The following is a 14,913-nucleotide window of genomic DNA, read 5'->3' as shown; positions in this document are numbered from 1 at the left end:
CTACCCGTGCATATTGGATATGCCAAAAACAGTAACAATAAGTCTCTCAGTGAGAGACATTACTGGTGCCCACTCGAACAAATCGATGAGTAACGGGATGACAGGGTCACACCTGGTGATGCACAGGGGCTACTCCTGGCTCATGCACTCAGAAACGACTCTTGGCGGTGACTCAGGGGACCATATGTGTTGCTGGGAATCGAACCCGGGTCAGCCGCATGCAAGACAAACACCCTACCCGCTGTGCTATGGCTCCAGCCCCGAGATCTCCCATCTTCCATCTACTCTGAGCAATGAGGTCTCCTACTCAAAGTGTTCCTGAAATTTAGTAGGTCCGGGCCAAGGGTGAGGAGCCCTGATGGATGGCCACGGGCCCTAGCGCCGGAAGCCCCATCACACAGTTCCTGCTGGGCCCCTGGATGGGGGACGCTGAGTGGGGACTCAGGTGGCGCGGAGGCAGACCCGTGCAGACTGTCTGTTTCATGCTCACGTAGAGTGTGCACCAGCAACTTCCCAGCAGGACTTGTGAGCACCAATCCGGAGTTTCGCCTGTGGACCCGACCAATCCGGAGTTTCGCCTGTGGACCCGCCCAATCCGGAGTTTCGCCTGTGGACCCGCCCAATCCGGAGTTTCGCCTGTGGAACCGCCCAATCCGGAGTTTCGCCTGTGGACCCGCCCAATCCGGAGTTTCGCCTGTGGACCCGCCCAATCCGGAGTTTCGCCTGTGGACCCGCCCAATCCGGAGTTTCGCCTGTGGACCCGCCCAATCCGGAGTTTCGCCTGTGGACCCGCCCAATCCGGAGTTTCGCCTGCGGACCCGACCAATCCGGAGTTTCGCCTGCGGACCCGACCAATCCGGAGTTTCGCCTGCGGACCCGACCAATCCGGAGTTTCGCCTGCGGACCCGACCAATCCGGAGTTTCGCCTGCGGACCCGACCAATCCGGAGTTTCGCCTGCGGACCCGACCAATCCGGAGTTTCGCCTGCGGACCCGACCAATCCGGAGTTTCGCCTGTGGACCCGACCACGGGGCTGGCAGGCCGGAAGTGCCGCAGGTCTGAAACACCGCAGGGCTGGGGAGGCGGCAGAGCCCGGGCTCACCTGCCCGCGGGCACTGTACAGGTTGTTAAAACACGTGATTTCCCCGTGGAAGGCCTGCCCCGGGCCGCTGGGGGGCTCCCGGGGGGCTCACCTTTGTACACTCTCTTGATGAACAGGGGCCCATCTGCAGACATGGCCGCGTTCCCGCCATCCAGACTCAGGCCCAGCCCCGCCGCCGTCTTCAGCACCTGCACGCACACGGCGTCGGGAATGGCCCCGCGAGAACCTGCAGCGACAGGAAGGTGGCTTGGCGCCCGCGGTCCCCGGCAAAGGAGCCACGGCCCGCCCGAATGCCCGTGCCCAGCGTTAGGGCCGGGCAGCAGGCCCCCCCAATGCCCAGTGCATTTCCTCTGTTTAGTTTTGGTGGTGCTCAGGGCTTGCTCCGACCTCTGCACTCGGGAATCACTCCTGGCGCGGCGGGGGATGCCAGGGATCGAACCCGGTTCAGCTGCATGCAAGGTGAGCACCCTCCCTGCTGTCCTATCGGTGCTCTTGTTGCACGTTACCACTGTTCTGTGTGGGACGCACGTCCTCCCGGCATAGGAGACACTTTGTGTGCTCCGGGAATATCGCCAAGGCACCTCTGGGCAAGCTCCATGTGTGTCTCAGCGTACAGCACGCTGGTGGGGGGGGGCGGGGGTGGGAGTCAAATTGTTTCCGGCTGAGCCTCACGGCCTGGTGCAAACACCTGCAGCGCCCACATGCCAAACCTCAGGTGAGGCTGAGCATGGATCTGGGGCTATCAGGGTCCCAGTGGAGGGGCCATCTCTGTGGCCTTTTATCTGAGAGGAGCACCCTGTGGAGGCAAGGCCAGCCCTGGGACCATGGGGAGGACTGATCCCACCGTGCTGCAGCTGGCTGAGGGGGTCCGATTCAGGGTCAGAACAGGGCCTGTCTCCTCTGCTCCTGAATGGCCATGATCCCAGAGGCACCAATCTCGGAACACAGCAGCTGCTGGCAGAAATGCTCCTGGGCTGTGAACTAAGCTACGGCCCCGTGCTGCCCCAGGAGGGGAAGGGTTTTTGTCTCTCGGCTTTTTCCCTTTTGCAGCAGCATGGCGACCACCACCTTTCAGAGCCAATTGGACAGAGAGGTAGGAGCTTGCAGTGATGGGGCACAATGGGGAAGGGGGTGGAACCTGCCCTGCTCCCCGCCCAGACGAGACCACGAATGGCTCCTCTGCTCCTGAGCGGCCATGATCCCAGAGGCACACAAACCAATCTCAGAATGAAGCAGCTGCTAGCAGAAATACTGGACTTAATTACTAAAATACCAGAATTCCAAAACCGCACGGCCTCAATAGCTCTGCATGATCAACCATATGCTCAATATGCTCATATGCTCTTCATTCTCAGCAACAGGAAACAAATGATCTAATGATGCCTTTTCGGCAGGTCTGATTGTTGGGGGGAAATTCCAAATAATAATAGTGGGTTTTCTGTCGAAAATTGAATGTAATCAAAGTAAAGAGAGAGTAAAGTGAAAATCATCTGCCACACAGGCAGGGTGGGGGCTGGAATGGGGGGTATACTGGGGTTCTTGGTGGTGGAACATGTGCACTGGTGAAGGGATGGGTGTTGGATCATTGTGTGACTGAGACTTAAACCTGAAAGCTTTGTAATTGTTCTCACGGTGATTCAATAAAAAGAAATAAAAATAAAAAGCAGGGTCTGTGTGGGGGTCTGATCTCCGTTCCCCCTGTCAGCAGATGGTGTTAGGACTGGCCAAAAAGGTGCAGAGTTCCCTGGGAAGCAGCAACAAGCCAGGAATGATGTGGCCTCCCCTTGGGGTCGCCCCTGAACAGCCACGCCACGTGATCCGAAGGGAACTGAAATCCCACATTGCTCCCTCGGGGATTTGACTCGTCCCTACACAGAATGCCTCGGGTGCATTCCGGGGCTTTCCACTGGAATCACCTGGAAAGTGTAATCAAAAGGCTCCCGTGCCTCAGAGTTTGCTTTCGGGGCATCGTGACTTTCAAAAGTCCCCCAGTGTCGACAGAGAAGTGGCACAGCGAGCGGGCAGGGTGCCTGCCTTGCACACGGCTGACCCGGGTTCAGTCCTTGGCATCTTATGCCCTCCCCCCCACCTCCGAGTCCCACCAGGAGAGATGCTTGAGCGCCACCTGGTGTGGCCAAAAAATTAAGGCGACGTCTTCTCACTGCCTCTAACATGTACCAAGCCTGAGGCCAGATGCTCAGAATCATGCCAGAGAGGGAACAGCTGCCTGGGAGTGGGTGAGGGGGCAGGTGGGGGCACTTCCAGGAGTTTGAGGACGTTGGTTAGAGCGGCCATGGGCTCACAGCTGGGTCACTGCAGGCTGGTTCAAGGCCAGGTACCCCCAAGGCGGGCCCCAGGAGTCCTCACTGATGATAAACTGGCCCCGTGAGAGCCAGACTGCTCAGGGCCCTGACCCCCACCCCAGCCCCCAGCCCCCTGGAGCCCAGCGCATCCGCTCTCTAGAGGGCTGAAAGGGGGCAGGGCAGGACAGAGGCTGGTGCCAGGGCTGCGTGTGGACAAGCAGAGGGCTTGTTGGTCCCGCAGGAAGCTGTGCTTGCCAGCCACGTCCTCACAAAGAGGACAGCCAAGGCGAGCAGAGACACCCTTCTTTGGGGTGGGGCGGAAGTGGGGGACAGGGGAGAGGTGCCGAGAGGGCACAGAAGTGCTCCCCAGAAGGCAGGGCCTTGACCCGAGCTGCTCTGCACTGTGAGCTCCCCCAGCCTGCCCGGGGCCACTCCTGAGCACCAGTGGGTGTGGCCCCGCCCCACGTCGTGCCCCTGTAAAATAAAAGGAGCCACAGAGGGCACTGCTAAGCACCTCACTATGGAGGCACTGAGGGCAGAAACGCGCCTGCGCGTCAGGGGGAGACTGTGTAGAGCCCAGAGCGACAGCACAGTGGGGAGGGTGCTTGCCTGGCATGCAGCTGGCCCGGATCCTATCCCCCGCATCCCCTAGGGTCCCCCGAGCACTACCAGGAGTCTATTCCTGAGCGCTGCTGGGTGTGACCCCCAAAAGCAACAACAGAAAAGAAACTCGGTGCATCTGAGAAGCCTTCCCGTGGCCCGCTAAGCTCTTCTCGTTGGACTGGCTGGTGCCGGTTGCCATCTGTTCTATTTTGCTTGATTATTAGGGGGCAGCACGCCTGGCGGTGCTCAGGGTCTACTCCTTGCTCGGTGTTTGAGAGATCACGTGGTGTCGGGGAGTGAACCCAAGTCACCCCACCTGCAACGGCCGCATGCCCGCTGCTGAACTCACTCGCTGACCTACCATTGGTCTGAGAACACGTATGCGGCCTCGCTTTGAGAGGCCGTACAAACCCTGGTGTCTTCCCTAGATCTTAGAACAGATCTTAGTTCTGAGTTTTGCTCTGCTCTGTCTACGCTGCTCCCCAGTACTAGTCTCTTATTTAATAGTCACTCACCAAGAAACAACATGGGTCAGAGAGATTGGACTGGGGTGAAGGCTCCTGCCTTGAGGATGGCCAGCACTGGTTCAAAAAACAGCCAGGTGTGACCCTAAGCCCTCCCCCCCCCAAAAAAAAAAGATGCAACTGCAAAAGGGCTTCCTTCTTAGGACAATTGGAGATGACTGGATAAAATCATTCTCGAGTAATGATTTTAAATCTTACCCAGTGTGGGTTGCTGGAATGATAGGATAGTGGGTAGGTGCTTACCTTGCACGTGGCTACCCAGGTTCAGTCCCAGGCACCCCATATGGTCCCCTGATTACCTCCAAGTTCAAAGCCAGGAGTACCCTCTGAGCACCTTTGGGTGTGTGACAAAAATTAAAACCTTCCCCAATGTGGCTTTAAGGACGTGGGGAGTTTGGGGCGCCACCTGGTCATTGCTTTTGCAAGAAGCGTTCACAGACACTTGGTCACATCTAGTTTGTCTAACCCAGAAGGTGGTTGGTTACTACCAAGCCAGCTGCCTGCCACCCTCTGCCCATGGCCGAACTGGCCTCTCACCCAGTGCAGGCTCCGGCGGGGCGCTCCTCCCGGCCAGAGAGCCCCTCCCATTGGCGGCGGGGTGCTCCAGCGGGGGCACAAGCCGGGGCTGACCGCTCTCTTTCTTGATGACCACGAGAACATTTCTGTGCAGCTGTGCCTGGTGCAGGACCTTCACGACGTCCCCGTGGTCTAAGCCGGCCAGTGAGGTGCCATTGACTGACAGAAGGACGTCGCCTCTGTCCACGGTCCCTTCCTGAGAAGCCGCCCCCTGAGAAAATACCCTGTGGACCTGGAGGACAGAGAACAAGTGCATGGATGAGCTCGCCTTACTGTTGGGGCTGAGCCTCGCTGGCCGCGCACGTGGCTGACCCACGAGAGAGCCCCGGCATCCCCTGTGGACCCCTGAGCACTCCCCAGGGAGAATCCTGAGTGCAGAGCTGGGAGCATTGCCGGGTGTGACCCCCACACACAACACACACAGCGGAGGATGATGAAATGAGAGCAAGGGCAGCAACCCGTGAGCATTGCCGGGACACACACACACACACACACACACACACACACACACTCACACACACACACACAGAGAAGAGGATGAAATGAGAAAAAGAGCAGCATTCTGAATGCAGAGCCAGGAGTAACCCCTGACTATTGCCAGGTCTCTCTCTGTCTCTGTCTCTGTCTCTCTCACACACACACACACACACACACTCTGGAGGATGAAGTGAGAGCAAAGGCAGCATCCTGCATCTCTTAGCTCAGCTTTATGCCTGGCACTCCGAGGGGCCATGAGGATACAGACTCGAACAAGGCCTGGTTTGTTCCCGGGAAGTGGCCTCTCATGATCTCAAAGGCCTTGGAGCGATGGAAATTTTTAAGTTGTTTGGGAGAAAGAAGTCATTTCAGATGCAAGCCAAGATGTTCCCCCCCAAAAAAAAAATTTTTTTTTTCCTTCTGGTGAACAAAATGTGGATAATGAAGACACAGGCAATTGTGTTTCTAAGGAAAATGCTTAAAATCACAGGAGTTGGAAGCTGGAAAGACAGTAGGGCAGCTAAGGTGCGTGCCTTGCACACAGCAGAGACGGGTTTGACCCCTGGTATTCGAAACGGTGTTCTGAGCCCAGCCAGGAGTGATCCCTGAATGCAGAGCCAGAAATAAACCCTCTGATCACTGCTGGGTATGGCCAGAAACAAAAATTAAAATTAGGAATTTATTTTGTTGTTTTGTTTGGGGGCCACACAGGGATTATTCCCAGCTCTGCACTTAGGGATCACTCCTGGCGGTGCTCAGGGGACCACGTGGGATGCCGGAGATCAAACCCAGATGAGCTGTGTGTCTGACCATCAACTAAAATGAGGACTTTAGGGCCAGGATAGGCCACTGGGAAAAGCACTTGCCTTGCATGCATCTGGCTTAGGCAAAGGTACTCAGTTACTGAGTACAGCTGAGCCCTGAGCACTGCCTGGTGTGACCCCCCCCCAAAAAAAAGAAATGAAACAAAACCATGTGACTTTGTCCATGAAAACCCTGGGTGCTGCTTTATCCACTTTTCCAATTCTGTTTTGGTGGCTGGAAGCCTGGTGGGCAGCCGCAAACTCCCTGCCGTGCAAATGCCCCACTGTCACTTACCACAGTCGATTTGGGGTCCACCTCTGACCCTCCTGCCACGCTGAATCCCAGACCTGAGCCTTCCTTTTTGTTCAAGACGACAAAGTAAACATCTCCTTTGTCCTGGCAAAAAAAAACCCAGCAGAAACAAGAGTCTGTTTTTCATGTCAAGAGTGAGGCGGGGGCCGGAGTGATAGTACAGTGGGTAGGGCTCTTGCCGTGCACGAGGCTGACCCAGGTTCGATCTCCCATACCCCACATTGTCCCCACCAGGAGTAACCCCTGAGCATCGCTGGATGTGGCCCTCATAAAAAACAAAAATAAAAGGAATGAGGAGGTTCCGGCAGAAGTATGACACTGATCCCCCCACCCCCTGCCCTGGTTTGGGTACAGGCTTGTCCCCAGCGCCTTGGTGTCCCTCCTGAGGGGGGTAGGAGGCTCCGTTTCCCATTCACTGGCCTCCCCCCCACACTGGTGAGCTCTGCATGATGGGGCGGGAGGACAGGCCCAGACTCCGAAGGGGGATGAGAAGAGCCCCAGGTGGGGAACGAAAACCCCAGGCAAGGTCCAGCTTCGGAGCAGACGGCAGACAAGCGAGTGGGACACTCACCTGCGCTGTCCAGCACACCCCGAGGACTTGGGGAAGGGCATGGGGTCACTGCCTGAAGGGCCCTCCCTGCTGCCCCTTTACTCACCTCTGATTGTCCTTGCACCTCCTGAATTAGAGTCCCAACTCCTGACTTGGACCCGACTGATGATAAAACAGACTGTAATCTCTGCTGATCCCCTGCCGAGGCCAGAAGTTGATCCAAACTAAAGAAGATTAAAAGACAGATTCAAACTAAAGAAGGTAATCGGGGTTCAGGGGGTGATGGGAGGGAACCTGGGGACACCGGTGCTGGGAAATGTACACTGGCGGAGGGATGGGTGTTGGAACACTGTCTGACCAAAACCCAATCATGAAGGGCTTTGTAAGGGTCTATCTCACAGTGATTCAATAAAAAAGGGGAAAAAAAAGAGATGTGTGTGTGTGTGTGTGTGTGTGTGTGTGTGTGTGTGTGTGTAAACACAGAAGGCCGTGTTTACAGGATGCCTTTCAAACAAGTTGATTCAAACTGGATAATATACGGATGATTTCTATTATGGAGGGTGAAACGCCGTATTTATAAGGATGCATTTAAAACATTCTCCCTCTGGATCGGGAGGTAGTTCATTGGGTGAGGTGCTCGGCTTGCATGTGGCCACCTAGGTTTCATCCCCGGCATCTCACATGGTCCCCTGAGCTCACCAGGAGTGATCCCTGAGCACTTCCGGGTATGCCCCCCCCTGAACAAAAATAAAACAACAAGCCCGAGTCCTGCACCATAGGTCACTTTGGGGGACCTTTGTGGGGAATTAGGGATCCCTCTGAGATGTCACAGGACTGACCAGCAGAGACAAGAAAGAGACTCGGGGCTAGAGCAATAGCACAGCGGGTAGGGTGTTTGCCTTGCACACGGCCGACCTGGGTTCGATTCCCAGCATCCCATATGGTCCCCTGAGCACCATCAGGGGTGATTCCTGAGTGCAGAGCCAGGAGTAACCCCTGTGCATCACCAGGTGTGACCCAAAAAACCAAAAAAAAAAAAAAAGAAGAAGAAAGAAAGAGACTCAATGTATTTGGAACCCAGGGGACCATTTTCAAATACCATTTTCAAATTTTCAAATAGTCTAGAACTTCCTTCCGGGACCCCAGTGCCCAGAAAGGTCCTGGCTGGCCGCGGTGGGGGAGAGGCCTCTCCTGCCGCTGGTTCATGTCGTAGTGACTCTGTCACGGGCTGAGAAAGCTCTGCAGAGCCGCGTTCAGCAGACGTGTCTGCCATGGGCACTGTGTCTTTCCAATGCTGCCATCGGGACAGGGCTGTAGGCACAGTATTCCCACTGACCTGCGCTGGACAGTGACGGGGAGGAAAACTCTAGGGAGAGGAACCCCAGCCGGGGGTACTGGACTTCCGGTCTTGCTCTCGCTTTCCTGGACATCTAAAAGCAGTGCACAGGGGCTGGAGCGATAGCACAGCGGGTAGGGCGTTTGCCTTGCACTCGGCCGACCCGTGTTCGAATCTCAGCATCCCATATGGTCCCCTGAGCACCGCCAGGGGTAATTCCTGAGTGTAGAACCAGGAGTAACCCCTGTGCATCGCCAGGTGTGACCCAAAAAGCAAAAAAAAAAAAAAAAAAAATAAAATAAAATAAAAAATAAAAGCAGTGCACGGTAGAAAGCCCAAAGTCCCCCCCAGAGTAAGAGCAGACACTTACTTCACCGACCAGCTGGTCCCAGGAGGCAGGGCCGGCTCACTGGCTTTCGGAGAGGCCCTGTCCGCCCCTGGCCGCGGGCAGGAGAGGGCTGGGGGTCCGTCGGGGCATCCCGCCGGGGATCCCGGTGACCTCCGGGGCACGATTTCCAGCTCCGTCTTGAAAAGCACGGTCGTGGACCCGGCCAGGGGGTCGCCGCAGAGCTTGTCCAGGTCGGGCATGCTCAGGGCGCGCAGCTCCTGCAGTTTCGAGCGGGACAGGGTGGCTGACGGCTGGGCATGGCGCACGGAGGACCTGTTCCTCTTGGCGGGCGAGGCCGAGGTGGGGACGGGGGCGGTGGGGACAATGCCCGAAGGCCCGAGGGGCTTCCTGGGGTCCGTCTCGGGGCCTCTGCTGCCAGCCGCGGCCGGGCCCTGCCGGGGGCCCGTCAGCACGGCGCTGGACGGCGACTTGTTCAGCTGGGGGACGAGGATGCCACCGCCTTCGCTTTGGCTTTCGTTGCAGGAGCTCAGGCTGCGCCTCAGGGACCTCGGGGTGGGGTCCCCGGCATGGCCCAGGCTCCCCAGAACCACGCTGCCCGAGGACCGTCTCCCAATGGGCGGCTTGGCGCTCACTGACAGGAAGGGGCACGCCCCGGCCTTGGCCGCTGGCCGGTCGCTGTTGGCCAGGTTCTCGAAAGACTTGATGCGCTGCTTGACCGAGAAGAATGAGGTAGATTCGGGCGGCCAGTGCTGCTCGGGGCAGTAGTGCCTCCTGCCGCCCCGGGCTCTGTCGGTGGCCAGGCAGCTCATCTCCCCCTCGCCCGCCGGCGGCGGTGGTGGCAGGTCCCGCGTCTCTGGCAGGGGCTTCACGCTGTAGAGGCCCTGTCCATTGGCCAGGCCTAGACTCCCGTGGCCCCTGTGGGCCCTGGCCTCTGGGCTGGTCGTGGACCCAGGGCCGTCCCTGTGAGCAGGAGCTCGGGCCGGGCTGTGGGCGGAAGGTTCCTCCCGCCCGAAGAGGCTGGAGACCTGGGCGGGCATGGAGTAGGTCCTGGTCGCCGGCCTGGGCGTGTAATAGGGGGCGTCCCCCAGCCCTGCGCCCGCAAAGGAGCTGTCCCTGGGCATCCCCCCGAAGTCCGACCTGGCCAGGGAGCCATTCACCTGCGCAGAGCACAGGGGCTGGGAGGAGGAGGACAAGGAGGAAGAAGAAGAGGAGGAAGAGGAGAAAGAGGAGGAGGAGGACGGGCATGAAGCCGGCTTGGCCACGCCGAGAGGTCGAGGCTGCGTGTCAGGCTCTGCCGGGGTGGCCCAAGGCAGGAGCGACGGCGGGTGAGCGGGGGCCGATGATGGCTCAGGTGGCGGGATGCACGCTCTGACCTCCCGCTTCTCGGGACCGCTGCCCTGCGCCCAGGCCCCGCCCGGTCGGCTGCTTCCGGCCGGCCCGTCCTCGCCTGCGTCCTGGGCGGTCCCCTCCGTGGGGATCTCCACGATTTTCAGGTGCGTGGTCCTTTCCCGGGCATCGCCGGCCATGGCCCTGCCGCCCCGCTGACCACTCACCCCGGGCTGGGCGGCCTCTGGGCTTGAACCCACCTGGCCGAACCCTGGCCGCTCGACGTCTGGCTGGGTGCTGGGGGGAGGCCCGCCGCTGCTTCTGGAGGCGGTGGGGGGCGTCCTGCTCTCGGGGCCACACTTGGGCGGCCGGGGGCCACCCCTGTCGGCTTCTGAGGGATGGGCCGCCACGTGCAACTGGCAGGTGGCCGGCTCGGGAGGAGTCCTGGGAGAGCTCAGGGGGGACACACAGGTCCTGAGGCTGGTGTCGGAGGCCGAGAGCCGCAGGGGTCCCAGGGCGGCAGGCGGGGGCTTGTTCTCCAACCCACACCAAGCAGGCGAGGGCCCGGCCGGCGACTTGGGGTCTGGCTCCCCGAGCTCGGCTCTCTGCAGCCGCTGGGACACTACCTTGGAGAACATTTTGGGGGGGTTCTGCGGCGACCCCAGGGGCCTCTTGGGATCGGGCCCTGAGTTCTTGGCGCTGGGTGCTTCGGCGCCCGCTTTGCTTCTGCCCTTCAGGCTCAGCCTCCTGAGCCGGGACCCCGCCCTGGCTTTCTGCCCGCTGCCGGGCAGCGCCTCTGCCGAATTTCTCTTGGGCGCGTCTTTGTTCTCCAGACCCTGTCTCGGCGGCGGGGGGCTAGCGCTGGGCACAGCGGTGCTGCTCCCCTTTCTGGGGGCTGAGCCCAGCCCCGGGTTTCGAGCTTCGGGACTGCTGGCAGCCACGGCCGGACGCCCCTTCTCGGCCCGGCTGGGCCCGCTGGCATGGGGGTCTTGGACACAGGCTGTTTGGGGCCTTCTGGAGCTGCCGTGGCGGCCCTGGGGCGCATCCTCCGGGTCTGGGTCCTCGGAAATGTGCAGGTCTGTGCTGACGGCGCCCCTGTCCTGGGGGCTCACCCTGACCCAGGAGCTCGGGGGGCCCCTGGCCGGAGTGTCCACATCCTGGTTTCCAGCCGGGGCTCTGCCGTCCAGCAGGTCATGCTCGAGACCGTTCACCACAGCCGGGGTCTGCGGCGGGCTGCTGGCCCCCGCTGGAGCCGTGTCCTCAGCAGGGGAGGGCCTCTGGGAGCCTGCGGGGGCTGCAGGACCGAGGGTGGGCCTGTCTCGGGGGGCTCCGAGCCTCAGTGGCAGCGCTCTGGGCACCCCATGGCGGGAGCACATTTCCACCGGCTCCTCCTCAGACTCGGCGGCAGTGGCGTCTCCCGGGGCTGCAGCAGGGGGTGCCCGGCCCTCCTGGGGGGCTTCGGCCAGTGACTCGGGGTCAGAGGACGAGTCCTCGGCACCACCGTACATGATGGACGGCTCGGGTGTGGGGGCGCCGGCCGCCTCCTGGCGGCAGCTGCTGAAGTTCCGGGAGTAGCTGCTCAGGAAACTCTTGCTGACCGCTAGAGGCTTGTCGGGCTGCAGGGACGCCAGCAGCGAGGATTGAGCCTGGCCACTGCTCTGGGCCCGAGCCGCCATCATGGCCGCCGGGAGCCCTGGCGGAGGGCACGCGAGTCTGGCCGGCTCCGGGGCGAGTCTGTCCACCTCGGTCACTGGCCTCCCTCTGCTCCTTGGAGGGCAGCAGTGTCCCGAGAGCCCGCCACACGCAGAGGACGGTGAAGTGCTGGCCGGCGAGGCCCCCTGGACTCCTGGAAGAGCAGAGTTCCCGGGGAGGAGACCCGAGGCTGGCGGGACCTGGCCGTGCTCGCCGCTGGCTTGAGGGGCTCCCCGGGGCGCCCCACTGTGGGCTGCGGTCATCCGGGGGCCAGGGGTCGCACTGGCCGCCCGTGTCTGGCTGCCGTCGGGCTGGGCCCTCCTCGGGGACACGCTGTGCTCCCGTCTGGCTGGACGGTCTTCTGCCTCCATGTGCATCACGGGGCTCCTGGCTTGCGCTGCCTCCCCGGGCGTCTGGCTGGGGCCCGGGGCGGCCGCCCCCTTCTGCTGCTGGACAGGGATGCGGTCAGAGGAGCCGTCCAGGCCTGCGGGCGAGAGAAAACACAAGGTGGATGGCGAGGGGAAGAATGGGAGAAAATGGGAACCACGGAGTTGGAGGGGAGTGGGGAGTCACACCCGACAGTGCTCGGGGCTCACTCCTGGCTCTGTTCTCAGCGGTCACTCCTGGGAGCAGGGTCAGGCCTGTGCAAGGCAAGCGCCTTAACCCTCCCTAACCCCCCGGCCTATTTTGAACCCCACTAGGCAGAGCTTTCCTGCCTGGTTGGTGCCAGGGATGGGCAGGAAGGGGCTGGGCCACAGAAGGAGGCAGCGGATGCTGTGTTGCATTGATTTGTTTTTTTTCTTTTTGGGTCACACCCGGCGATGCACTCATGGCTCATGCACTCAGGAATTACTCCTGGCGGTGCTCGGGAGACCCTATGGGATGCTGGAAATCAAATTTGGGTCGGCCGCATGCAAGGCAAACGCCCTATCCGCTGTGCTATCACTCCAGCCCTGAAAATTGATTTTAAAAAAGAGAAGTTCTTAGGCCCAAAGAGATAGTTCAGAATTATTTAAGGCGGTTGCCTTGCATGCAGCCAACCCCAATGTGATAGCCCTGGAACCACATAAGGTCCCCCCAGGCACTGCCAGGAGTGATCCCTGAACACGGAGCCAGGAGCACTGGCACCCTGGTGTGGTCCATATTAGGAGATATAAATAAATAAATAACAGGAGAAAATAAATAAATAAATAACAGTAGGATAAATAATTGAAGCTCTCGAATGTTTCTGTGATGAGGCTCTGGGGAGAGGGTCCGGATTGCAAGAGCGAGGCCCGAGTTTGGTCCCAAGCACTGCCTCCCCCATCCCTCCCCGCACTGCTTCATGGAGCCTTGGCGGATAAAAGCTAGTTATGGCTCCAGTGCCCCCTTCCCCCAGTAAGCACTGTGGGCGACCCCTATGAAAACCTTTTTGTCTGATCTGATCATTTGCTATCTTGGGTCAAAGATTTCTGATACACTCTGACACCCTGAGTGATGCCACTAATTGTAATCACCACTATTACCACGCAATAATTAAACTAATTGTTTTTGGTTTGGGGGCTGCATCAGTTGGTGCTGTGGGTCATTCCCAGCCTAGTGCTTGGGGAGAGGGTGGTACCAGGAATCCAGCCTGGGCCTCTGGCATACAAAGCATGTGCTTCCCCCCCCCCCCCCCCGCCCCGCTCCAAGAAGGTCACATTTCTTTTTTTCTTTTTGGGCCACACCCGGCAATGCACAGAGGTTACTCCTGGCTCTGCATCTCAGGAATTACTCCTGGCAGTGCTTGGGGAACCAAATGGGATGCTGGGAATCAAACCCGGGTCAGCCGCGTATAAGGCAAACTCAGCCCTACTCGCTGAGCTATTGCTCCAGCCCCCAAGAAGGTCACTTTTAAACACGGAGCTGAGTATGAAGCAATTTCCCCATCCCACTCAAGACTCTCCCCTCCTAATGTTTTGAATCAGAGAACTTCAGCCCACCTTGATGCTGAGTTGAGTTCGAGGATGAACTTACCCGTCCTGGGTAGCCGCCCTCGCTCTCCTGTGGCTTCCTGCAGCTGCCCTGTGTGCTGGCCGGTGTCCGAAGTAGGGGGAGGACTCGCTGGCAGCCCGTCGGCAGGGACGCAGCCATGCCCCGTGCCCAGCTTCCCCAGAGGCTCCTGGCACAATGACAAGCACAGGTCACAGACAGCAGCGTGAGAGCCGGGTTCTGGGTTCAAGGTTCAGCCTCGTCTCTGCCAAACCTCCACTTCTCAGTGCTAAGATGGGAATTGTTAGTGGCTAAAATGGCACTTGCATGCAGCTGACCCGAGTTCCATCCCTGGCATCCCAAATGGTCCTGAAGGACCGCCAGGAGTGACTCCTGAGTGCAAAGCAGAGCCAGGAGTAAGTCCTGAGCACCCCCCTGTGTGGCCCAAGAACCAAACAAAAAAAAAAAAAAAGGAAGGGAGTTCTGACAGATGCTCAGTGTGGGTGAATCTCGGGGACCCTGAGCAAGGTGGAATCAGGAGTCACAAGAAGAACACGGAGTCTACTTCGATGGGATGGGCTGTGTGGTCCAAGCCCTACAGGAACCCTAAGGGTGTTTCGGGGGTGGGAAGGAGGGGAAGGGGGGCGCCGTTTGATGGGGACAGAGTTTCCCTTTGGTAAGATGGAGGTCGGTAGGCAGGATGATTGTACGTTATGAGTGTATCAAACACGATTTGAATATCATTATACTGCTCAATTTCATGTTACGCATTTTATCACAATTTGAAAAAAAGGAGGAAATGGGGATAAAATGTCTCCCGACTCATTATCTTCTGTCTCCCATACCCAGAGATGCTCAGGCTTTACTCCTGCTTCTGTGCTCAGGTCACTCCTGGTGGTGCCTGGGGGACAATGCGTGGTGCTGGGGTTCGAGCCAGGGTCAGCTGCATGCAAGGCTTGACCTCGGGCCTATCTCTCTGGCTCCCCCCAACTCAGAGTTTCAATTAAGA

At 59.2% G+C, this 14,913-nt stretch overlaps 1 protein-coding gene across 6 annotated transcripts in view; it reads right to left on the bottom strand.

Annotated features, from left to right (window-relative positions):
• The window catches only part of PDZD2 (PDZ domain containing 2), a 411,092-nt gene that overhangs the window by 6,850 nt on the left and 389,329 nt on the right, over positions 1–14,913 (bottom strand). For all 6 annotated transcript variants that reach the window (XM_055146291.1, XM_055146455.1, XM_055146226.1 and 3 more), the window contains 6 exons: positions 13,950–14,094; positions 8,958–12,438; positions 7,358–7,475; positions 6,684–6,785; positions 5,070–5,340; positions 1,194–1,328 (listed from right to left, as the gene is read on the bottom strand). In XM_055146291.1, coding sequence (XP_055002266.1) covers positions 1,194–1,328; positions 5,070–5,340; positions 6,684–6,785; positions 7,358–7,475; positions 8,958–12,438; positions 13,950–14,094 — 4,252 coding nt within the window. The remainder of the gene's footprint in view (positions 1–1,193; positions 1,329–5,069; positions 5,341–6,683; positions 6,786–7,357; positions 7,476–8,957; positions 12,439–13,949; positions 14,095–14,913) is intronic.

This window comes from Sorex araneus, chromosome 1, assembly GCF_027595985.1.
Source record: "Sorex araneus isolate mSorAra2 chromosome 1, mSorAra2.pri, whole genome shotgun sequence".
Classification (NCBI taxonomy): Eukaryota; Metazoa; Chordata; class Mammalia; order Eulipotyphla; family Soricidae; genus Sorex; species Sorex araneus.
Note: the sequence above shows the minus strand (reverse complement) of the source record. Positions and strands in the feature narration are given on the sequence as shown.